The 23,300-nt window shown below is 68.0% G+C and overlaps 1 protein-coding gene across 1 annotated transcript in view; it reads right to left on the bottom strand.

Annotated features, from left to right (window-relative positions):
• SEZ6L2 (seizure related 6 homolog like 2) overlaps positions 1-23,300 on the bottom strand; it is a 32,989-nt gene that overhangs the window by 5,028 nt on the left and 4,661 nt on the right. Inside the window, 12 exon segments of the mRNA XM_030547831.1 lie at positions 81-198; positions 1,909-1,977; positions 2,826-3,017; positions 4,322-4,513; positions 11,930-12,124; positions 12,414-12,610; positions 12,867-13,005; positions 16,228-16,422; positions 19,012-19,175; positions 19,417-19,577; positions 19,579-19,586; positions 22,850-23,035. Of these exon segments, the coding sequence (XP_030403691.1) occupies positions 81-198; positions 1,909-1,977; positions 2,826-3,017; positions 4,322-4,513; positions 11,930-12,124; positions 12,414-12,610; positions 12,867-13,005; positions 16,228-16,422; positions 19,012-19,175; positions 19,417-19,577; positions 19,579-19,586; positions 22,850-23,035 (1,816 nt within the window).

Genomic DNA, 23,300 nt, shown 5'->3' with positions numbered 1-23,300 from the left:
TTGGCCATCCTGCCCCTTTAAGAGCTCCAAGCCCCGCCTCCCAGCTGCCACACCTTCCATCCTCATTGGCTGTGGCTTACTTGGTGTAATAGATGTAAATTCCACCAATCAGGAGAATGACCAGGATGATTGGCAGGAAGATCGCCAGGGCGATGTTACCCCCCTCTATCTGGTGGGAGGGGTCTGTCGTCTGGGTGACTGTGCAGAGACAGGCGGCCAATCAGAGAGGACAAAACCAATGACATGACAGCATCCCTGTCCCGTTCCCTGCAGCACCCCCTAGTGCTGCATTCGGACCAGCATTGACAGCCAGGGGAGAGCCCCACCCTGCCCCACAGTGCCCCCTGCTGAGCCCCCTGCCCCACCGTGCCCCCTGCCCCACCACGCCCCCTGCTGAGCCCTCTGCCCCACCGCGCCCCCTGCCCCACAATGCCCCCTGCTGAGCCCTCTGCCCCACCGTGCCCCCCTGCCCCACCACGCCCCCTGCTGAGCCCTCTGCCCCACCGTGCCCCCTGCCCCACAGTGCCCCCTGCTGAGCCCTCTGCCCCACCATGCCCCCTGCCCCACAGTGCCCCCTGCTGAGCCTTCTGCCCCACCGTGCCCCCTGCCCCACAGTGCCCCCTGCTGAGCCCCCTGCCCCACCGTGCCCCCTGCCCCACAGTGCCCCCTGCCCCACAGTGCCCCCTGCCCCACTGTGCCCCCTGCTGAGCCCTCTGCCCCACAGTGCCCCCTGCTGAGCCCTCTGCCCCACCGTGCCCCCTGCCCCACAATGCCCCCTGCCCCACAGTGCCCCCTGCTGAGCCCTCTGCCCCACCGTGCCCCCTGCTGAGCCCTCTGCCCCACCGCGCCCCCTGCCCCACAGTGCCCCCTGCTGAGCCCTCTGCCCCACAGTGCCCCCTGCCCCACAGTGCCCCCTGCTGAGCCCCCTGCCCCACCGTGCCCCCTGCCCCACAGTGCCCCCTGCCCCACAGTGCCCCCTGCTGAGTCCTCTGCCCCACCGTGCCCCCTGCCCCACAGTGCCCCCTGCCCCACTGTGCCCCCTGCCCACAGTGCCCCCTGCTGAGCCCTCTGCCCCACAGTGCCCCCTGCTGAGCCCTCTGCCCCACCGTGCCCCCTGCCCCACAATGCCCCCTGCCCCACAGTGCCCCCTGCTGAGCCCTCTGCCCCACCGTGCCCCCTGCCCCACAGTGCCCCCTGCCCCACAGTGCCCCCTGCTGAGTCCTCTGCCCCACCGTGCCCCCTGCCCCACAGTGCCCCCTGCTGAGCCCTCTGCCCCACCGTGCCCCCTGCCCCACAGTGCCCCCTGCTGAGCCCTCTGCCCCACCGTGCCCCCTGCCCCACAGTGCCCCCTGCCCCACAGTGCCCCCTGCTGAGCCCCCTGCCCCACAGTGCCCCCTGCTGAGCCCCCTGCCCCACCGTGCCTCCTGCCCCACCGTGCCCCCTGCCGAGCCCTCTGCCCCACCATGCCCCCTGCTGAGCCCTCTGCCCCACTGCGCCCTCTGCCCCACCGTGCCCCCTGCTGAGCCCTCTGCCCCACTGCGCCCTCTGCCCCACAGTGCCCCCTGCTGAGCCCTGTGCCCCACGGCACCCCCTGCTGAGCCCTCTGCCCCACAGTGCCCCCTGCTGAGCCCTCTGCCCCACCGTGCCCCCTGCCCCACAGTGCCCCCTGCTGAGCCCTCTGCCCCACCGTGCCCCCTGCCCCACCACGCCCCCTGCTGAGCCCTGGTGCCTCCTGCTCATCCCCCTGTCTCACCCTGCCCCACCACACCCCTACCCCACAGCGCCCCCTGCTGATCCCGCTGCCCCACAGCACCCCCACCTGAGCCTCCTGCCCCACAGTGACCCCTACTGAACGCTCCCACTCCCTGCCCCCGGCACTGAGCACCCCTACCCCATGGCGCCACCTACTGAGCCCCTTGGGCCTGTAATTTAAATGACCTTCCAGCTTCCGGTCGTCCAGTAACTCCTCATACGCCACTGAGAACAGAGCAGAGAAAGACTTAGCGGAGACAACCAAGGGGCTGCGGGTCGGGAGTGAGGGGCACCGCAGAGCTGGGGAGGCTGCGGGTCGGGAGTGAGGGGCACCGCAGAGCGGGGGGGGGCTGCGGGTCGGGAGTGAGGGGCACCGCAGAGCGGGGGAGGCTGCGAGTCAGGAGTGAGGGGCACCGCAGAGCGGGGGGGGGCCCGCGAGTCAGGAGTGAGGGGCACCGCAGAGCTGGGGAGGCTGCGGGTCAGGAGTGAGGGGCACCGCAGAGCGGGGGGGGGCTGCGAGTCAGGAGTGAGGGGCACCGGCAGAGCGGGGGGGCTGTGGGTCGGGAGTGAGGGGCACCGGCAGGGCTGTGGGGCTGCGGGTCGGGAGTGAGGGGCACCGGCAGGGCTGGGGGGCTGCGGGTCGGGAGTGAGGGGCACCAGCAGGGCTGGGGGACTGCGGGTCGGGAGCGAGGGGCACCAGCAGAGCGGGGGGGGCTGCGGGTCGGGAGTGAGGGGCACCGGCAGGGCTGGGGGGGCAGGGCTGGGCTGGCAGGGGCTGCGGGTCGGGAGTGAGGGGCACCGGCAGGGCAGGGCTGGGCTGGCAGGGGCTGCGGGTCGGGAGTGAGGGGCACCGGCAGGGCTGGGGGGCTGCGGGTCGGGAGTGAGGGGCACCGGCAGGGCGGGGGGGCTGCGGGTCGGGAGTGAGGGGCACCGGCAGGGCTGGAGGGCTGCGGGTCGGGAGTGAGGGGCACCGGCAGGGCTGGAGGGCTGTGGGTCGGGAGTGAGGGGCACCGGCAGGGCTGGGGGACTGCGGGTCGGGAGTGAGGGGCACCGGCAGGGCTGGGGGGCGGTACCTTTGCAGAGAGGCGGCTGGCTGGTCCACTGGGACGGGTGCCCCGGGACGCAGGTGATGGTCAGCTCCCCGATGAGCTCGAAGCCCTCGTAGCAGAAGAAACGCAGCGACTCGCCTGCCTGGTAGTGATGCTTGTAGAGCGTCTGGTAGCCGTTCTCGGGCACGCCGGGGTTCAGACACGGCTCGTACTTCACTGCGAGAGAGCAGAGCCCTCGACGCTGCCCCTCACTCCCGACCTGCAGCTCCCCGCCCAGCCGGTGCCCCTCAATCCCGACCCGCAGCCCCGCTGGTACCCCTCAATCCCGACCCGCAGCCCTGCCAGTGCCCCTCGCTCCCGACCTGCAGCCCCGCTGGTACCCCTCAATCCCGACGCGCAGCCCCGCTGGTGCCCCTCACTCCCAACCTGCAGCCCCGCTGGTGCCCCTTACTCCCGACCTGCAGCCCTGCCAGTGCCCCTTGCTCCCGACCCGCAGCTCCCCGCCCAGCTGGTGCCCCTCACTCCCGACCTGCAGCTCCCCGCCCAGCCGGTGCCCCTCACTCCCAGTCCGCAGCCCCCCCGCCCAGCCGGTGCCCCTCACTCCCAACCTGCAGCCCCGCTGGTGCCCCTCACTCCCGACCTGCAGCCCCCCCGCCCAGCCGGTGCCCCTCACTCCCAACCTGCAGCCCCGCTGGTGCCCCTCACTCCCGACCCGCAGCCCCCCCCGCCCAGCCGGTGCCCCTCACTCCCAACCTGCAGCCCCGCTGGTGCCCCTCACTCCCGACCTGCATCCCTGCCAGTGCCCCTCACTCCCGACCTGCAGCTCCCCGCCCAGCCGGTGCCCCTCACTCCCGACCCGCAGCCCCCCCGCCCAGCCAGGGCCCCTCACTCCCGACCCGCAGCCCCCCCCCCCAGCCGGTGCCCCTCACTCCCGACCTGCAGCCCTGCCAGTGCCCCTTGCTCCCGACCCGCAGCTCCCTGCCCAGCTGGTGCCCCTCACTCCCGACCTGCAGCTCCCCGCCCAGCCGGTGCCCCTCACTCCCAGTCCGCAGCCCCCCCGCCCAGCCGGTGCCCCTCACTCCCAACCTGCAGCCCCGCTGGTGCCCCTCACTCCCGACCCGCAGCCCCCCCGCCCAGCCGGTGCCCCTCACTCCCAACCTGCAGCCCCGCTGGTGCCCCTCACTCCCGACCTGCATCCCTGCCAGTGCCCCTCACTCCCGACCTGCAGCTCCCCGCCCAGCCGGTGCCCCTCACTCCCGACCCGCAGCCCCCCCGCCCAGCCAGGGCCCCTCACTCCTGACCCGCAGCCCCCCCGCCCAGCCGGTGCCCCTCACTCCCGACCTGCAGCTCCCCGCCCAGCCGGTGCCCCTCACTCCCGACCTGCAGCTCCCCGCCCAGCCGGTGCCCCTCACTCCCGACCCGCAGCCCCCCCGCCCAGCCGGTGCCCCTCACTCCCAACGTGCAGCCCCCCCCGCCCAGCCGGTGCCCCTCACTCCCGACCCGCAGCCCCCTGCACTCACAGACACACTTGGGGACGCGGTCGCTCCATTTGGGGGTTCCGGTGTCGCGGTTATAGCAGGTCAGGGTGCTGCTCCCCTCCACCACGTAGCCCTCATGGCAGAAGTACTGGACGTGGGAGCCGATGGAGAAGCGTCGGTCTGAGACACTTCTCTTCCCATTGGCGATCTCCCCCGGGTCAGCGCAGTTCACGACTGTGGGGAGAGAACAACGGGGGGAGGGAGGGAGCAGCAAAGTATGAGACACCCAGACACATACTAGGGCTCCCCCAAGTTAGGACAGCGACTCAACCGTGACTTTGGACTGAAGCTCTAAACTGGTGTTAGCAGTGCGATCCCATTGGCCTGGGTGGTGGGAGCCGTGACCCCCCCCCCGGGGTGGTGGCAGGTACCACAACACTATCACGGGTGTGAGATGTAGAACACCCAACTGGAACGTTGTGGCTGAGGTCCTGTCAGAGTTCCCTCCTGTCATAAACAGACGGTTAAGGGTTAATGCCTCTTTTACCTGTAAAGGGTTAAGAAGCTCAGGAAACCTGGCTGACACCTGACCAGAGGACCAATAGGGGACAAGATACTTTCAAATCTTAGTGGGGGGAAGGCTTTGTTCGTGCTCTTTGTTTTGGGGGTTGTTCGCTCTTGGGACTAAGAGGGACCAGATGTCAATCCAGGCTCTCCAAATCTTTCTGAACCAGTCTCTCATGTTTCAAACTTGTAAGTAACAGCCAGGCAAGGCGGATTAGTCTTATGTTTGTTTTCTCAACTTGTAAAGGTTTCTTTTGCTGGAAGGATTTTTACCTCTGTTTGCTGTAACTTTGAATCTAAGGCTGGGTGGGTGGGTCCCTCTGGTCTATATGAATCTGAGTACCCTGTAAAGCATTTTCCATACTGATTTTACAGAGACGATTTTTACTTTTCTTTCTTTAATTAAAAGCTTTCTTTTTAAGAACCTGATTGATTTTTCCTTGTTTTAAGATCCAAGGGATTGGGTCTGAACTCACCAGGGATTGGTGGGGGAAAAGGACGGGGATGGTTAATTCCTCCTGCTTCCGGCCACCGGGTAGCAAAGTCCACGAAAGTCAGTATGTACTGCTTTCCTCTGGGGGTCTGTTTTGGGAAAGGACCCAGAATATCCACGGCTACTCCCTGAAATGGGATCTCAATTATGGGGAGTGGCTGGACAGGGGCCTTGACCTGGTCTTGGGGTTTTCCCACTCGTTGGCATACCTCACAAGAGCGGACATACTTGGCAACGTCCTTGCCCATCCCCTCCCAGTGGAAGGACTTCCCCAACCGGTCCTTGGTTCTGTTCACCCCAGCATGGCCACTGGGATGATCATGGGCTAAGCTGAAGAGCTTCCCCCGGTACTTAGTTGGAACCACCAACTATTTTTGCGGCTGCCATTCATCCCGGTGTCCACCAGAAAGAGTCTCCTTATATAAAAGCCCTTGGTTTATAACAAACCAGGATCGGTTAGAAGAGCTGAGAGGTGGTGGGGTGCTCCGTGCCGCCGCCCAAGCTTTCTGAAGGCTGTCATCTGCTTCCTGCTCAGCCTGGAACTGTTTCCTTGAAGCTGGAGACACCAGTTCTTCCTCAGACTGTGGACTTGGGCTTGGTCCCTCTGGAAGCGATGTAGGTGATGGGGTTGTTTCCGTTGCTGGTGAACCGCTCTCCGCTGGTGCACCTGGGGGTATTTCAGGCTCTGGCTGAGCCTCTTGGGTGTGGTTGTCTGCTGCTTCTGCCAGTTCTGGCTCGCTGGTGCCCTCTGGCATTGGGGTAGAAGATGGGTTTGCAAGCGCTGGAGTCAGTGCTGGCAACGGTTCTGGTGCTGGTTGCTTTTCCAGTTCCAATCCTGGGACTGGAGTCACTGTGGCTGTTTCAGTCATTGGCAGGGGATCCGGGTTCACCACCTCTGTCTGGGTCTCTGGTAACACAGACGGGGCCCCTGTGGATGGTTCAGGAACAGGGATGGGTCTGGAAGCTTGCCTGGTTTGGCTGCGTGTGACCATTCCCACTCTCTTGGCCCGCCTCACCTGGTTGGCCAAGTCTTCCCCCAGTAGCATGGGGATGTGATAATTGTCGTAGACTGCAAATGTCCACATTCCTGACCAGCCCTTGTACTGGACAGGCAGTTCAGCTGTAGGCAAGTCTACAGCTTGTGACATGAAGGGGTAAACTGTCACTTGGGCCTCTGGTTTGATGAATTTGGGGTCTACGAAGGATTGGTGGATAGCTGACACTTGTGCCCCGATGTCTCTCCACGCGACAACCTTCTTTCCGCCCACTCTCAAAATTTCCCTTTGCTCCAAGGGTATCTGAGAGGCATCTGGGCCTGGGGCTCTTTGGTGTGATGGTGATGTAATGAATTGCACTCGGTTGGAGTTCTTGGGGCAGTTGGCCTTTATATGTCCCAGTTCATTACATTTAAAGCATCGCCCAGCTGACTGGTCACTGGGGCTGAGGTGGGTTGCTCGAGACTGGTGAGGTGGGACAATAGGGTGTCTGGGGCTTTCCTTAGGTTGTAGGTGGGGTCTTGGGTTGCCCTCGGGGATAGGTATCAGAGGGGAAGCCGTGTTAGTCTGGATCTGTAAAAGCAGCAAAGAGTCCTGTGGCACCTTATAGACTAACAGACGTTTTGGAGCATGAGCTTTTGTGGGTGAATACCCACTTCGTCAGATGCATGTAGTGGAAATGTCCAGGGGCAGGTATATATATGCAGGCAAGCTAGAGATAATGAGGTTAGTTCAATCAGGGAAGATAAGGCCCTGTTCTAGCAGTTGAGGTGTGAAAACCAAGGGAGGAGAAACTGGTTTTGTAGTTGGCAAGCCATTCACAGTCTTTGTTTAATCCTGAGCTGATGGTGTCAAATTTGCAGATGAACTGAAGCTCAGCAGTTTCTCTTTGAAGTCTGGTCCTGAAGTTTTTTTGCTGCAGGATGGCCACCTTAAGGTCTGCTATAGTGTGGCCAGGGAGGTTGAAGTGCTCTCCTACAGGTTTTTGTATATTGCCATTTCTAATATCTGATTTGTGTCCGTTTATCCTTTTCCATAGCGACTGTCCAGTTTGGCCGATGTACATAGCAGAGGGGCATTGCTGGCATATGATGGCGTATATTACATTGGTGGACGCGCAGGTGGCTGATCTGGTTAGGTCCTGTGATGGTGTCGCTGGTGTAGATATGTGGGCAGAGTTGGCATCGAGGTTTGTTGCATGGATTGGTTCCTGAGCTAGAGTTACTATGGTGCGGTGTGCAGTTACTGGTGAGAATATGTTTCAGGTTGGCAGGTTGTCTGCGGGCAAGGATTGGCCTGCCACCCAAGGCCTGTGAAAGTGTGGGATCATTGTCCAGGACGGGTTGTAGATCCCTGATGATGCGTTGGAGGGGTTTTAGCTGGGGACTGTATGTGATGGCCAGTGGAGTCCTGCTGGTTTCTTGGGTTTGTCTTGCAGTAGGAGGCTTCTGGGTACACGTCTGGCTCTGTTGATCTGTTTCCTTATTTCCTCCTGCGGGTATTCTAGTTTTGAGAATGCTTGGTGGAGATTTTGTAGGTGTTGGTCTCTGTCTCGGGGATAGGATTTATTTTCGGTTTGCCCCTTCTGATATTCGCTCTGCTTGATAGTAGTTTTTTTCTTTTCTGCCACTTCCACCCATCGGGCTCCAATCTCCCCCGCCTCGGTTACAGTTTTGGGCTTCCCATCTTGGAGGTACCTTTCTGTTTCCTCAGGAACACCCTCTAAGAGCTGCTCCATTTGTATCAGGAGGTGCATGTCGTCCAGAGAGTTAGCACTTGCTCCTGATATCCAGGCATTATAATTCTTTCCAATGTGGTGGGCATGTCGGGGAAATGACACATCTGGTTTCCACCTTAGGGCTCTGAACCGCTGACGGGCATACTCAGGTGTTAGCCCCATTCTGATTCTGGCCTTGGTTTGAAAAAGTTTATAATCCTTCATGTGTTCCTTAGGCATTTCAGCTGCCACCTCTGCTAAAGGTCCAATGAGCTGTGGCCTCAGCTCTATCATGTACTGGTCTGTAGAGATGCTGTACCCATGGCAGGTCCTTTCAAAATTTTCTAAGAAGGCCTCGTAGGTGGGGGATTTTCTGGGATGTGGAACAACAACTGGCGAAGTGTTGGTAGGATTAGCTGTGTCGTTCTGTTTAGTTTTTGCTAATTCCATGGCCTGCTGGTGGGCCTCCCTTTGGAGCTCCATCTCTTTTTGTTTCTTCTCCATGTCTCTCCTGTGGGCAGCCTCTGCCCTGGCCATTTCTGCCTGAATTAGTTCCATTCGTCTCTTATGTTCATTGTTTGTTTACTGCTTGTAGTTTCGCTATTTTTAGTTTGCTTGTGGCTGCCCTGGTGCTCATTGTACCTGCTCCTTGTGCTGGTTGCGCCCTCTGCTGCTCACTGCCTGAACTGCTGCTCCTCTGCTGCCTTCTTAGGGTTGCTTAGCAAGAGAGTCTTTTTTAACTTTTTCTAACTAGCCTTTCCCGATAGAGTAAAAAAAAAAAGAAATCCTTTGATTTGCAAGTATGTTTTGCTGGTCTCTGCTGTTCACAGCTTAAGCATGCTTTGTTTGACAAAATACCCTTGTTAAACTAATGTCTCTGCCTTCAGGCAGTCTCTCTGCACAACCACAAAGGAGAAAAGAAAAAAAACTGGTTCTGGCTGTAGTTTCAAACCCCCCTCCTCTCTGCTTATAAGCAGCTAGCGGAGAAAAAAGAAAACTAATAATCCTACTGGCTTTCGGATTCTTATCCGAACGCTGCCACCATGTCATGGTACAATTCCCCAATCTGAACTTAGAGTCCAAAAGATGAGGTATCAGCATGAATTCCTCTAAGCTTAATTACCAGCTTAGATCTGATAGGCTGCCACCACCCAAAAATATAGTGTTTTGGGGCACTCTGATCCCCCCAAAAACCTTCCCTGGGGACCCCAAGACCCAAATTCCTTGAGTCTCACCACAAAGGGGAATAAACCATTTCCCTTCCCCCTCCTTTCTTCCTCCCAGCTCTTTCCCGCCCTGGGTACACTAGGAGATCACCATGATTCAACTCCTTGAATCACCACACAGAGAAATCAGGTTTTTTCTCTCCCTTCTCTCCCCCTCCCAGGCTTTCCCTCCCTTGGCTCCTGGAGAGATAGACAGATTCAAGCTCCATGAATCTAAAACACAGAGGGAAATTCACCTTTCCTCCCCCACTCCTCCTTCCCTTCTCCCACCAATTCCCTGGTGAGTACAGACTCAGTTCCTTTGAGCCTTAACAAGAAAAAAAAATTCATCAGGTTTTTTAAAAAGAAAAGCTTTTAATGACGGAAAGAAAAAAGTAAGAAATCTCTGTAAAATCAGATGGAATATTACAGGGTCTTTCAGCTTATAGACACTAGAAAGAAGTCTCCCCGCAGCACAAATACCAATTAAAATGCATCCAGCAAAATCACATTTGCAAATACAGAAAACAATCACAAGACTATAACCGCCTTTCCTACGTAATATTCACTATTCTGAATATATAAGAGACTGTAGCAGGGATATTGGCAAAAAACCTGGTTGCACGTCTGGTCCATTTCAGGACCCAGAGAGAACAAAGCAAAACCCAAAAAACACAAACAAAGGCTTCCCTCCACCGAGATTTGAAAGTATCTTGTCTCCTGATTGGTCCTCTGGTCAGGCGTTTCAGGTTCCCTGTTAGTTAACCCTTTACAGGTAAAAGAGACATTAACCCTTAACTATCTGTTTATGACAGAACCCGATTGATTTTTCCTTGTTTAAGACCTAAGGGGATTGGGTCTGAACTCACCAGGGATTGATGGGGGGAAGGGAGGGGGGATGGTTAATTCCTCTTTGTTTTAAGATCCAAGGAGTTTGGATCGGTGTGAAACCTCTCAAGGCAACCCAGGGAGGGGAAAGTCTGGGGGGGGAAGGAGGGGGATGGTTAATTTCTCCTTGTTTTAAGATCCAAGGGGTTTGGATCTGTGTTCTCCAGGGAAGGTTTTGGGGGAACAGAAAGTGTGCCAGACACTAAATTCTGGCTGGTGGCAGCGTACCAGATATAAGCTAGTAATTAATTGACACCTCCCCACTCTGAACTCTGGGGTACAGATGTGGGGACCCGCATGAAAGACCCTGAAGCTTATTTCTACCACCTTAGGTTCAAAACTTCCCCAAGGCACAAATTCCCTTCCTTGTGCTTGGACGGTATCGCTGCCACCACCAAGTGATTTCAACTAAACTCAGGGGAAGGAGCACTTGGAATTCCTACTCCCCCTAATGTCCCCCCAAGCCCTTCACCCCCGTTCCTGGGGAGGCTCGAGAATAAACAAGATGAGCACAGACCAACCATGGGGTTTTTTAGGACACTGAATAAAAACAATCAGATTTTTTAAAAAACCCCCAAAACAGAACTTTATTAGAAAGAAAAACGGTAAAAGCAGCACCTCTGCACAGTTAGAATGAAGCTAATTTCATGGGTCAGTCAGATTTAAAACACAGAGGGTTTCCCTCTCGGCTAAACTTTGAAGTTACAAAAAGAAAACCAGGAATACGTCTCCCTCTCAGCACAGAGAAAATCACAAGCCAGAATAAAAGTCAGCTAACACCTTCCCTTGCTGGTACTTACTAATTCTGCTGGAGTTGGCTGCTTGCATTCTTGGTCCATCTCCAGCAAGCACCCAGAACAGACAGAGCCCCCACCCCCGATTTGAAAGTATCTTGTCCCCTTATTGTTTTTTGGGGTCAGGTGCCAGCCAGGTACTTGAGCTTCTTAATCCTTTATAGGTAAGAGGGTTTTGTGCCTCTGGCCAGGAGGGACTTTATAGTGCAGTATACAGAAAGCTGGTTATCCTTCGCTTTATATTTATGACAGGTTCCCTGCAGGAGGGAAGGACGCTCCCCTTTTCCTGTGTCTGAGATGGGATTTGAACTCACAACCTAGCCTCCAGCCTAGCTGGGGATTTGTTCAATAGTGGTGGGAGAAGTGGGATACCTCACTCCACCAGCCCTGGCCGGGGGGTCTCGTTGTAGGGAGGGGACACTCTCTTGGCGATGTGATGAGATTCCAACTGGAAAGCTTGGCTCTGAGCCTCAGAGAGAGGCAGGTCCGTCCCTCCTGCTCTCCCAGCATGGGCTCTCCCCAGACAGGGTGAGCCCTAGGATGGGTCTCAGCAATGGGAGTGGACTCCCCCTTTTGGTGCAAAAGGCAGGCACCTTGGCACTGAGCCCCAGCCTGAGGTAGGCAGGGACTGGTGACAATGGTGAGATACCCAGCTGTGCTCCTCGTGGCAGAAGTGGGATGGCCGAGGGACTTGGTACACCTGGCCACCGTTGGTGGTACTATGGGATCCCTGATTATGCTGCAGTAGCAGTGGGGATACCAGGCTACCTTGTTAAGTAGACAAGGGATAATGGGGGATGGGGGGAGGAGATGGCAAGTGAGAAGACAGGAATGGGAGGGACAGAGGGATACCTGTCCGTGCCATTGGTAGCAGGGGTGGGATCCAAACTCAGGCCCATGTGGGTGGGATGCCTGGCTGCACTGTTGGTGTCAGCAGTGGGATCGAAAGGCAGCCCATGGGGCTAAGGGTCCTCGGGGGACAGCGGTCACTCACTCTTCTGGCAGGTGGGGGGGCTGTTGCTCCAGGCCAGGTCCCACTGGCAGGTGAGGATGTCGGAGCCCACGATGTCATAGCCCGGTTCGCACTGATAGGTGAGCACCGTGCCCCGGATGGCAGCCGCGTGCGAGGCCGTGCGCCAGCCAAACTCCACTTCTGGCAGCTCCGGGCATGTGTCGTTCCGGGGCACCTCTGGGGGTGGAGAGGTGAGAGGGGGCAGGATTCCCTTCCTGCCACCCCCTGGCCCACACCCTCCTCTAGTCTGGGCCCCCCTTCAGCCCTCCACCCCTCATATCCTGCTGCCTCAGAGCGCCCCCAGCACTCCTTTCCCCTGCTCCCTGTTCCCTGCATCCCCCCTCCATCTGACCCCTTGTGTCTCCCTGTGATCCCTCCCCCTACTGCCTCAGTACCCCCTCCCCCTCCCACCTGACCCTCCCTCTGCCTACCTTGCCGACCACCCCCCGCCCCACACGGGCCCTACCAGAGAAGCGGATGAGGAAGCCCTGGCTGAGGCCAAAGAGGGGGTCGCTGGGGTCCGACTGGAACTGCAGGGTGGCAGCGCTGGCCGAGGTGTAGAGGCGGAAGCGGGGGTGGGCGCCCATGTACTGCCCCAGCACCCGGCCCGTCAGGTCCTCGCCATCCAGCACCGTCAGCATGTCACTCTTCCGGATGTTTAAGCTGTGCGAGGGTGCGGGGTGTCAGGGGGCCAGAGAGTGAGACTGGGGGCCAGGGGAGCAATGGGAGATTATGGAGTCGGGGGGCCAGGGGAGCAGTGGGGGATATTGGTGTCAGCCGTGGCATACCTGACAGCACAGCTAGTGAGAAAAATGGGATGATGGGGGTAAGTGGATCATGACAGAGGAAAGATGGGGGGGCTGGGCGGTCTGAGAGAGAAGGGAAGGAACAGGGTCCTCGGGGTGGGGTCGGTACCTACATTTCAACATCCAGCAGGACCCGCTTCTCCTCCTGCACCCGGATATTCCAGACACAGTCCTGGCCTTTGCCATAGCTCTGGGGCCAGTCGGGGGAGAGCACCACGCCGGCAGGGTCTGACAGCTCCCCCCCACACAGCGCTGCGGAGAGCACCAGTGTTAACGGGGCTGCGGGTCGGGAGCGAGGAGCACGCAGGGGGGCGGGGGCTGCGGGTAGGAAGTGAGGAGCACGCAGGGGTCGGGGGCTGCGGGTCGGGAGCGAGGAGCACGCAGGGGGCGGGGGCTGCGGGTCGGGAGTGAGGAGCGCGCCGGGGGCGGGGGCTGCGGGTCGGGAGGGAGGAGCGCGCCGGGGGTCGGGGGCTGCGGGTCGGGAGGGAGGAGCGCGCCGGGGGTCGGGGGCTGCGGGTCGGGAGGGAGGAGCACGCCGGGGGTCGGGGGCTGCGGGTCGGGAGTGAGGAGCACGCCGGGGGTCGGGGGCTGCGGGTCGGGAGTGAGGAGCACGCCGGGGGGTCAGGGGCTGCGGGTCGGGAGTGAGGGGCACGCCGGGGGCCGGGGGCTGCGGGTCGGGAGGGAGGAGCGCGCCGGGGGCGGGGGCTGCGGGTCGGGAGTGAGGAGCACGCCGGGGCCGGGGGCTGCGGGTCGGGAGTGAGGAGCGCGCCGGGGCCGGGGGCTGCGGGTCGGGAGCGAGGGCCGGGGGCTGCGGGTTGGGAGGGAGGAGCTCGCCGGGGCCGGGGGCTGCGGGTCGGGAGTGAGGAGCTCGCCGGGGCCGGGGGCTGCGGGTCGGGAGTGAGGAGCGCGCCGGGGCCGGGGGCTGCGGGTCGGGAGCGAGGGCCGGGGGCTGCGGGTCGGGAGGGAGGAGCGCGCCGGGGGCGGGGGCTGCGGGTCGGGAGTGAGGAGCACGCCGGGGGCGGGGGCTGCGGGTCGGGAGGGAGGAGCGCGCCGGGGCCGGGGGCTGCGGGTCGGGAGCGAGGGCCGGGGGCTGCGGGTTGGGAGGGAGGAGCGTGCCGGGGCCGGGGGCTGCGGGTCGGGAGCGAGGGGCGGGGGCTGCGGCTCGGGAGTGAGGAGCACGCCGGGGGTCGGGGGCTGCGGGTCGGGAGTGAGGGGCACGCCGGGGGCCGGGGGCTGCGGGTCGGGAGGGAGGAGCGCGCCGGGGGCGGGGGCTGCGGGTCGGGAGTGAGGAGCACGCCGGGGCCGGGGGCTGCGGGTCGGGAGTGAGGAGCGCGCCGGGGGTCGGGGGCTGCGGGTCGGGAGTGAGGAGCACGCCGGGGGTCAGGGGCTGCGGGTCGGGAGTGAGGGGCACGCCGGGGGCCGGGGCTGCGGGTCGGGAGGGAGGAGCGCGCCGGGGGCGGGGGCTCCGGGTCGGGAGTGAGGAGCACGCCGGGGCCGGGGGCTGTGGGTCGGGAGTGAGGAGCGCGCCGGGGCCGGGGGCTGCGGGTCGGGAGCGAGGGCCGGGGGCTGCGGGTTGGGAGGGAGGAGCTCGCCGGGGCCGGGGGCTGCGGGTCGGGAGTGAGGAGCTCGCCGGGGCCGGGGGCTGCGGGTCGGGAGTGAGGAGCGCGCCGGGGCCGGGGGCTGTGGGTCGGGAGCGAGGGCCGGGGGCTGCGGGTCGGGAGGGAGGAGCGCGCCGGGGGCGGGGGCTGCGGGTCGGGAGTGAGGAGCACGCCGGGGGCGGGGGCTGCGGGTCGGGAGGGAGGAGCGCGCCGGGGCCGGGGGCTGCGGGTCGGGAGCGAGGGCCGGGGGCTGCGGGTTGGGAGGGAGGAGCGTGCCGGGGCCGGGGGCTGCGGGTCGGGAGCGAGGGGCGGGGGCTGCGGCTCGGGAGTGAGGAGCACGCCGGGGGTCGGGGGCTGCGGGTCGGGAGTGAGGAGCACGCCGGGGCCGGGGGCTGCGGGTCGGGAGTGAGGGGCACGCCGGGGGCCGGGGGCTGCGGGTCGGGAGGGAGGAGCGCGCCGGGGGCGGGGGCTGCGGGTCGGGAGTGAGGAGCACGCCGGGGCCGGGGGCTGCGGGTCGGGAGTGAGGAGCGCGCCGGGGCCGGGGGATGCGGGTCGGGAGCGAGGGCCGGGGGCTGCGGGTTGGGAGTGAGGAGCTCGCCGGGGCCGGGGGCTGCGGGTCGGGAGTGAGGAACGCGCCGGGGCCGGGGGCTGCGGGTCGGGAGCGAGGGCCGGGGGCTGCGGGTCGGGAGGGAGGAGCGCGCCGGGGGCGGGGGCTGCGGGTCGGGAGTGAGGACCACGCCGGGGGCGGGGGCTGCGGGTCGGGAGCGAGGGCCGGGGGCTGCGGGTTGGGAGGGAGGAGCGTGCCGGGGCCGGGGGCTGCGGGTCGGGAGCGAGGGGCGGGGGCTGCGGCTCGGGAGTGAGGAGCACGCCGGGGGCCGGGGCTGCGGGTCGGGAGTGAGGAGCACGCCGGGGGCTGGGGCTGCGGGTCGGGAGCGAGGAGCACGCCGGGGGCGGGGGCTGCGGGTCGGGAGCGAGGAGCACGCCGGGGGCCGGGGCTGCGGGTCGGGAGTGAGGAGCACGCCGGGGGCCGGGGCTGCGGGTCGGGAGGGAGGAGCACGCCGGGGGCCGGGGCTGCGGGTCGGGAGTGGGGAGCACGCCGGGGGCGGGGGCTGCGGGTCGGGAGTGAGGAGCACGCCGGGGGCGGGGGCTGCGGGTCGGGAGTGAGGAGCACGCCGGGGGCGGGGGCTGCGGGTCGGGAGCGAGGAGCACGCCGGGGGCGGGGGCTGCGGGTCGGGAGTGAGGAGCGCGCCGGGGGAGGGGGCTGCGGGTCGGGAGGGAGGAGCGCGCCGGGGGTCGGGAGCTGCGGGTCGGGAGGGAGGAGCGCGCCGGGGGTCGGGGGCTGCGGGTCGGGAGGGAGGAGCACGCCGGGGGTCGGGGGCTGCGGGTCGGGTGGGAGGAGCACGCCGGGGGTCGGGGGCTGCGGGTCGGGAGTGAGGAGCGCGCCGGGGCCGGGGGCTGCGGGTCGGGAGTGAGGAGCGTGCCGGGGCCGGGGGCTGCGGGTCGGGAGCGAGGGCCGGGGGCTGCGGGTTGGGAGGGAGGAGCTCGCCGGGGCCGGGGGCTGCGGGTCGGGAGTGAGGAGCTCGCCGGGGCCGGGGGCTGCGGGTCGGGAGGAAGGAGCGCGCCGGGGGCGGGGGCTGCGGGTCGGGAGTGAGGAGCACGCCGGGGCCGGGGGCTGCGGGTCGGGAGTGAGGAGCGCGCCGGGGCCGGGGGCTGCGGGTCGGGAGTGAGGAGCACGCCAGGGGCCGGGGCTGCGGGTCGGGAGGGAGGGGCGGGGGCTGCGGGTCGGGAGGGAGGAGCACGCCGGGGGCGGGGGCTGCGGGCCGGTTGCGGGGGCTGCGGGTCGGGAGGGAGGAGCGCGGGCAGCAGGCAGCGTTACCTTTGCAGGTGGGCTCGCTCTCGTTCCAATGCGGGTCAGAGGGGTCGACGCACTCGATGGTGGCTGGGCCCTGCTCCAGCATGTACCCGGCGCTGCAGGCAAACTCCACCTGCGCCCCCACCCGGTACAGCGGGTCGGACGTGCTGAAGTTCCCATGCGCCAGGAACGGCTCGTAGCACCGATCCTCGTCGAAGGCTGCCAGCGCAGGGAGCCAGTGAGAGAAAGCAGGGGGCTGCGGTGCCCCACCTGGCCACCAGGGGGCAGGGGTGGGCCCCGTGGGGGCTCGGGGGATGGCGCGGGGGGGGCTCCGTGGGGAGCTTGGGGGGGATGGCGCGGGGGGCAGGGGTGGTGGCGCGGGGGGAAGGGGGTGGGGGTGGGCCCCGTGGGGAGCTACGGGCGGTGGCGCAGGGGGCAGGGTCGGGGTGGGCCCCGTGCGGAGCTCCGGGGGGTGGCGCGGGGGGCAGGGTCGGGGTGGGCCCCGTGCGGAGCTCCGGGGGGTGGCGGGGGGCAGGGTCGGGCGCGCTGAGGGTGGCGGGGGGCAGGGGGCCCCGGGGGGCAGGGCTCTCACCCTCGTAGCGCAGCCCCAGGATGAGGGGAGCTCCGGGGGGTGGCGCGGGGGCAGGGTCGGGCGCTCCGGGGGGTGGCGCGGGGGGCAGGGTCGGGCGCGCTGGGGGGTGGCGGTGGGCAGGGGGCCCCGTGGGGTGCGGGGGGCAGGGCTCTCACACTCGTAGCGCAGCCCCAGGATGAGGGGAGCTCCGGGGGGTGGCGCGGGGGGCAGGGTCGGGCGCTCTGGGGGGGGCGCGGGGGGCAGGGGGCCCCGTGGGGCGCGGGGGCAGGGCTCTCACCCTCGTAGCGCAGCCCCAGGATGAGGGGAGCTCCGGGGGGTGGCGCGGGGGGCAGGGTCGGGCGCTCTGGGGGGTGGCGCGGGGGGCAGGGTCCCCGTGGGGCGCTGGGGGGGTGGCGCTGGGGGGCAGGTTCGGGCGCTCTGGGGGGTGGCGCGGGGGGCAGGGGGCCCCGTGGGGCGCTGGGGTGGTGGCGCAGGGGGCAGGGTCGGGCGCTCTGGGGGGGGCGCGGGGGGCAGGGGGCCCCGTGGGGCGCTGGGGGGGGTGGCGCGGGGGGCAGGATCGGGCGCTCTGGGGGGTGGCGCGGGGGGCAGGGGGCCCCGTGGGGCGCGGGGGGCAGGGTCGGGCACTCTGGGGGGTGGCGCGGGGGGCAGGGGACAGGGTGGGCCCCGTGGGGAGCTGGGGGGGTGGCGCGGGGGGCAGGGTCAGGCGCTCTGGGGGGTGGCGCGGGGGGCAGGGGGGCCCGTGGGGAGCTGGGGGGGTGGCGGGGGGCAGGGTCGGGCGCTCTGGGGGGGGGCGCGGGGGGGCAGGATCGGGCGGTCTGGGGGTGGCGGGGGGCAGGGGGCCCCGTGGGGCACGGGGGGCAGGGCTCTCACCCTCGTAGCGCAGCCCCAGGATGAGGGGGGCGCCGGGGGGTGGCGCGGGGGCAGGGTCGGGCGCTCTAGGGGGGGCGCGGGGGGCAGGGGGCCCCGTGGGGCGCGGGGGGCAGGGCTCTCACCCTCGTAGCGCAGCCCCAGGATGAGGGGGGCGCCGGGGGGTGGCGCGGGGGCAGGGTCGGGCGCTCTGGGGGGGGCGCGGGGGTCAGGGGGGCCCCGTGGGGCGCGGGGGCAGGGCTCTCACCCTCGTAGCGCAGCCCCAGGATGAGGGGGGCGCCGGGGGGGGGCGCGGGGGCAGGGTCGGGCGCTCTGGGGGGGGCGCGGGGGTCAGGGGGGCCCCGTGGGGCGCGGGGGCAGGGCTCTCACCCTCGTAGCGCAGCCCCAGGATGAGGGGGGCGCCGGGGGGGGGCGCGGGGGCAGGGTCGGGCGCTCTGGGGGGGGGCGCGGGGGCAGGGCTCTCACCCTCGTAGCGCAGCCTCAGGATGAGGGGGCGCCGGGGGGTGGCGCAGGGGGCAGGGACCGGGTGGGCCCCGTGGGGAGCTGGGGGAGTGGCGGGGGGCAGGGGGCCCCGTGGGGCGCGGGGGGCAGGGCTCTCACCCTCGTAGCGCAGCCCCAGGATGAGGGGAGCTCCGGGGGGTGGCGCAGGGGGCAGGGACCGGGTGGGCCCCGTGGGGAGCTGGGGGGGTGGCGGGGGTCAGGGGGGCCCTGTGGGGTGCGGGCGGCAGGGCTCTCACCCTCGTAGCGCAGCCCCAGGATGAGGGGAGCTCCGGGGGGTGGCGCGGGGGCAGGGTCGGGCGCTCTGGGGGTGGCACGGGGGGCAGGGGGCCCCGGGGGGCGCGGGGGGCAGGGCTCTCACCCTCGTAGCGCAGCCCCAGGATGAGGGGGGCGCCGGGGGGTGGCGCGGGGGCAGGGTCGGGCGCTCTGGGGGGGGGCGCGGGGGGAGGGGGCCCCGGGGGGCGCGGGGGCAGGGCTCTCACCCTCGTAGCGCAGCCCCAGGTATGAGGGGGGCGCCGGGGGGGGGCGCGGGGCAGGGTCGGGCGCTCTGGGGGGGGGGGCGCGGGGGCAGGGGCCCCGGGGGGCGCGGGGGGCAGGGCTCTCACCCATCGTAGCGCAGCCCCAGGATGAGGGGGCGCCGGGGGGTGGCGCGGGGGCAGGGTCGGGCGCTCTGGGGGGGGGGCGCGGGGGGAGGGGGCCCCGGGGGGCGCGGGGGCAGGGCTCTCACCCTCGTAGCGCAGCCCCAGGATGAGGGGAGCGCCGGGGGGTGGCGCGGGGGGCAGGGGGGCCCGTGGGGAGCTGGGGGGGGCGGGGGGCAGGGGGCCCCGTGGCGCGGGGGGCAGGGCTCTCACCCTCGTAGCGCAGCCCCAGGATGAGGGGAGCGCCGGGGCTCTCGGACACGAGCTCCAGGAAGAGGCTCTGGGCGTCGCTCAGGAGGCCGCGCTCCGGCACGTCGTCCATGTCCGAGTCGTAGATCAGCGGGGAGAGTCGGCTGCTGCCGCTGCGGATCACCAGCCTGGGGGGCTGGGGGGGTCAGGGGGAGAGGCCTCTGCCCCCCCTCGCCCAGCCCCCCACTTAACTGCGCCCCACCCCTGCCTTCCTCCACACCCATTTTCTGCCTCCCGTGCCCCCCAGCTCCCCCCACAGCCACTGCCCCCTCCCCCATGCCCCCCAAGTCCTTCCCCACTCCTGCCCCTCCCTCCTCTCCCCTGTACCCCCCGCCAGGGTCACTGGCCCCCCCGATTCCGCCCCCTCACCGGTCGTTGTCCTCGTCCAGCGCCAGGCGCTCGAAGTGCAGGTGGAGCCGCTGCCCGTCCGGCGCCTCCAGGAGCCACTGGCAGCTCAGGTTGGCGCCGCGCCCGCCCAGCCCCTCGGGGGCCACGATGCGCCCGTGGGAGGCGTTCTGCACGGCCCCCCCCGCAGGCCGCTGGAGGGAGGGGCAGGGGTGAGGGATGGAGCTGCCCCCCCACAGGGCCCCCCTGCGCCCCCAGTTTCACCCTCCACGGGGCCTTCCCCCCAGCCCCCTTCCTGCGCCCCTGTCCCCCCCCGGCGGGGCCCCCTGCACCCCCAGTTTCACCCTCCACGGGGCCTTCCCCAAGCCCCCTTCCTGCGCCCCTGTCCCCCCCTGGCGGGGCCCCCTGCACCCCCAGTTTCACCCTCCACGGGGCCTTCCCCCAAGCCCCCTTCCTGCGCCCCTGTCCCCCCCCGGCGGGGCCCCCTGCGCCCCCAGTTTCACCCTCCACGGGGCCTTCCCCCCAGCCCCCTTCCTGCGCCCGTCCCCCCCCGGCGGGGCCCCCTGCACCCCCAGATTCACCCTCCACGGGGCCTTCCCCCCAGCCCCCTTCCTGCACCCCTGTCCCCCCCCGGCGGGGCCCCCTGCGCCACCAGATTCACCCTCCACGGGGCCTTCCCCCAGCCCCCTTCCTGCGCCCGCCCCCCCCGGCGGGGCCCCCTGCACCCCCAGATTCACCCTGCACGGGGCCTTCCCCCAAGCCCCCTTCCTGCGCCCGTCCCCACCCGGGGGGGGCCCCCTGCACCCCCAGATTCACCCTCCATGGGGCCTTCCCCCCATCCCCCTTCCTGCGCCCCTGTCCCCCCCCGGGGGGCCCCCTGCACCCCCAGATTCACCCTCCACGGGGCCTACCCCCAGCCCCCTTCCTGCGCCCCTGTCCCCCCCTGGCGGGGCCCCCTGCACCCCCAGATTCACCCTCCACGGGGCCTTCCCCCCAGCCCCCTTCCTGCGCCCCTGTCCCCCCCCGGCGGGGCCCCCTGCGCCCCCAGTTTCACCCTGCACGGGGCCTTCCCCAAGCCCCCTTCCTGCGCCCCTGTCCCCCCCCGGCAGGGCCCCCTGCGCCCCCAGTTTCACCCTCCACGGGGCCTTCCCCCCAGCCCCCTTCCTGCGCCCCTGTCTCCCCCCGGCGGGGCCCCCTGCACCCCCAGTTTCACCCTCCACTGGGCCTTCCCCCCAGCCCCCTTCCTGCGCCCCTGTCCCCCCCCGGCGGGGCCCCCTGCGCCCCCCGTTTCACCCTCCACGGGGCCTTCCCCCCAGCCCCCTTCCTGCGCCCCTGTCCCCCCCCGGCGGGGCCCCCTGCGCCCCCAGTTTCACCCTCCACGGGGCCTTCCCCCCAGCCCCCTTCCTGCGCCCCTGTCCCCCCCCGGCGGGGCCCCCTGCGCCCCCAGTTTCACCCTCCACGGGGCCTTCCCCCCAGCCTCCTTCCTGCGCCCGTCCCCCCCCGGCGGGGCCCCCTGCGCCCCCAGATTCACCCTCCATGGGGCCTTCCCCCCAGCCCCCTTCCTGCGCCCCTGTCCCCCCGGCGGGGCCCCCTGCGCCCCCAGTTTCACCCTCCACGGGGCCTTCCCCCCAGCCCCCTTCCTGCGCCCCTGTCCCCCCCCCGGCGGGGCCCCCTGCACCCCCAGTTTCACCCTCCACGGGGCCTTCCCCCCAGCCCCCTTCCTGCGCCCCTGTCCCCCCCGGCGGGGCCCCCTGCACCCCCAGATTCACCCTCCATGGGGTCTCCCCCCGGCGGGGCCCCCTGCGCCCCCAGATTCACCCTCCATGGGGCCTTCCCCCCAGCCCCCTTCCTGCGCCCCTGTCCCCCCCGGCGGGGCCCCCTGCGCCCCCAGTTTCACCCTCCACGGGGCCTTCCCGCCAGCCCCCTTCCTGCGCCCCTGTCCCCCCCCGGCGGGGCCCCCTGCACGCCCAGATTCATCCTCCATGGGGCCTTCCCCCCAGCCCCCTTCCTGCGCCCCTGTCCCCCCCCGGCGGGGCCCCCTGCACCCCCAGATTCACCCTCCATGGGGCCTTCCCCCCATCCCCCTTCCTGCGCCCCTGTCCCCCCCCGGGGGGCCCCCTGCACCCCCAGATTCACCCTCCACGGGGCCTTCCCCCCAGCCCCCTTCCTGCGCCCCTGTCCCCCCCCGGCGGGGCCCCCTGCGCCCCCAGATTCACCCTCCACGGGGCCTTCCCCCCAGCCCCCTTCCTGCGCCCCTGTCCCCCCCCGGCGGGGCCCCCTGCACCCCCAGGTTCACCCTCCACGGGGCCTTCCCCCAGCTCCCTTCCTGCGCCCGTCCCCCCCCGGCAGGGCCCCCTGCGCCCCCAGTTTCACCCTCCACGGGGCCTTCCCCCCAGCCCCCTTCCTGCACCCCTGTCCCCCCCCGGCGGGGCCCCCTGCGCCCCCAGATTCACCCTCCACGGGGCCTTCCCCCCAGCCCCCTTCCTGCGCCCCTGTCCCCCCCCGGCGGGGCCCCCTGCGCCCCCAGATTCACCCTCCACGGGGCCTTCCCCCCAAGCCCCCTTCCTGCGCCCCTGTCCCCCCCCGGCGGGGCCCCCTGCACCCCCAGATTCACCCTCCACGGGGCCTTCCCCCAGCTCCCTTCCTGCGCCCGTCCCCCCCCGGCAGGGCCCCCTGCGCCCCCAGTTTCACCCTCCACGGGGCCTTCCCCCAGCCCCCTTCCTGCACCCCTGTCCCCCCCCGGCGGGGCCCCCTGCGCCCCCAGATTCACCCTCCACGGGGCCTTCCCCCAGCCCCCTTCCTGCGCCCCTGTCCCCCCCGGCGGGGCCCCCTGCGCCCCCAGTTTCACCCTCCACGGGGCCTTCCCCCCAGCCCCCTTCCTGCGCCCCTGTCCCCCCCCGGCGGGGCCCCCTGCGCCCCCAGTTTCACCCTCCACGGGGCCTTCCCCCCAGCCCCCTTCCTGCGCCCCTGTCCCCCCCGGCGGGGCCCCCTGCACCCCCAGATTCACCCTCCACGGGGCCTTCCCCCCAGCCCCCTTCCTGCACCCCTGTCCCCCCCCGGCGGGGCCCCCTGCGCCACCAGATTCACCCTCCACGGGGCCTTCCCCCAGCCCCCTTCCTGCGCCCGCCCCCCCCGGCGGGGCCCCCTGCACCCCCAGATTCACCCTGCACGGGGCCTTCCCCCAAGCCCCCTTCCTGCGCCCGTCCCCACCCGGGGGGGCCCCCTGCACCCCCAGATTCACCCTCCATGGGGCCTTCCCCCCATCCCCCTTCCTGCGCCCCTGTCCCCCCCCGGCGGAGCCCCCTGCACCCCCAGATTCACCCTCCACGGGGCCTTCCCCCAGCCCCCTTCCTGCGCCCGCCCCCCCCGGCGGGGCCCCCTGCGCCCCCAGATTCACCCTCCACGGGGCCTTCCCCCCAGCCCCCTTCCTGCGCCCGCCCCCCCCGGCGGGGCTGACCCGCGCAGGTGGGGCTGGCCCCGCTCCAGCGGGGGCGGCTGACGTTGAGGCAGACCAGGGTCTCCTCCCCCCGCAGGCGGAAGCCCAGCTCGCACTTAAAGGTGGCGGCGCCGCCCGGGTGCAGGTCAGTGACGCTCACGTCCCCGTTCTCCGGCCGGCTGGGGAAGCCGCAGCTCAGCAGAAAGGCTGGGGAGGGAGAGGAAAACCATTTCCGTCTGGAGGACAAAAACTGGAATAAAATAACTGTCTGGGGGACAAAAATAATTTTTTTTGGTAGCCTGGAGCTGCCTATTGAAGGGCAGCTGGACAGCGCCGGGACCCCCATGCTGCTTGGCTTCTCATAGGGGCGGTGCCGTTGGAGGGGAAGAGGGACATTTGTTGCATTTGGCCCCCATTAAAGGGCCAGTGGGAGTCATCTCACTGTTTGCTCTGAAAGAGACACCTGGATTCC

Source organism: Gopherus evgoodei, unplaced genomic scaffold (genome assembly GCF_007399415.2).
Source record: "Gopherus evgoodei ecotype Sinaloan lineage unplaced genomic scaffold, rGopEvg1_v1.p scaffold_71_arrow_ctg1, whole genome shotgun sequence".
NCBI classification, from domain to species: Eukaryota; Metazoa; Chordata; order Testudines; family Testudinidae; genus Gopherus; species Gopherus evgoodei.
This window is presented reverse-complemented; position numbering and strand designations above follow the sequence as displayed.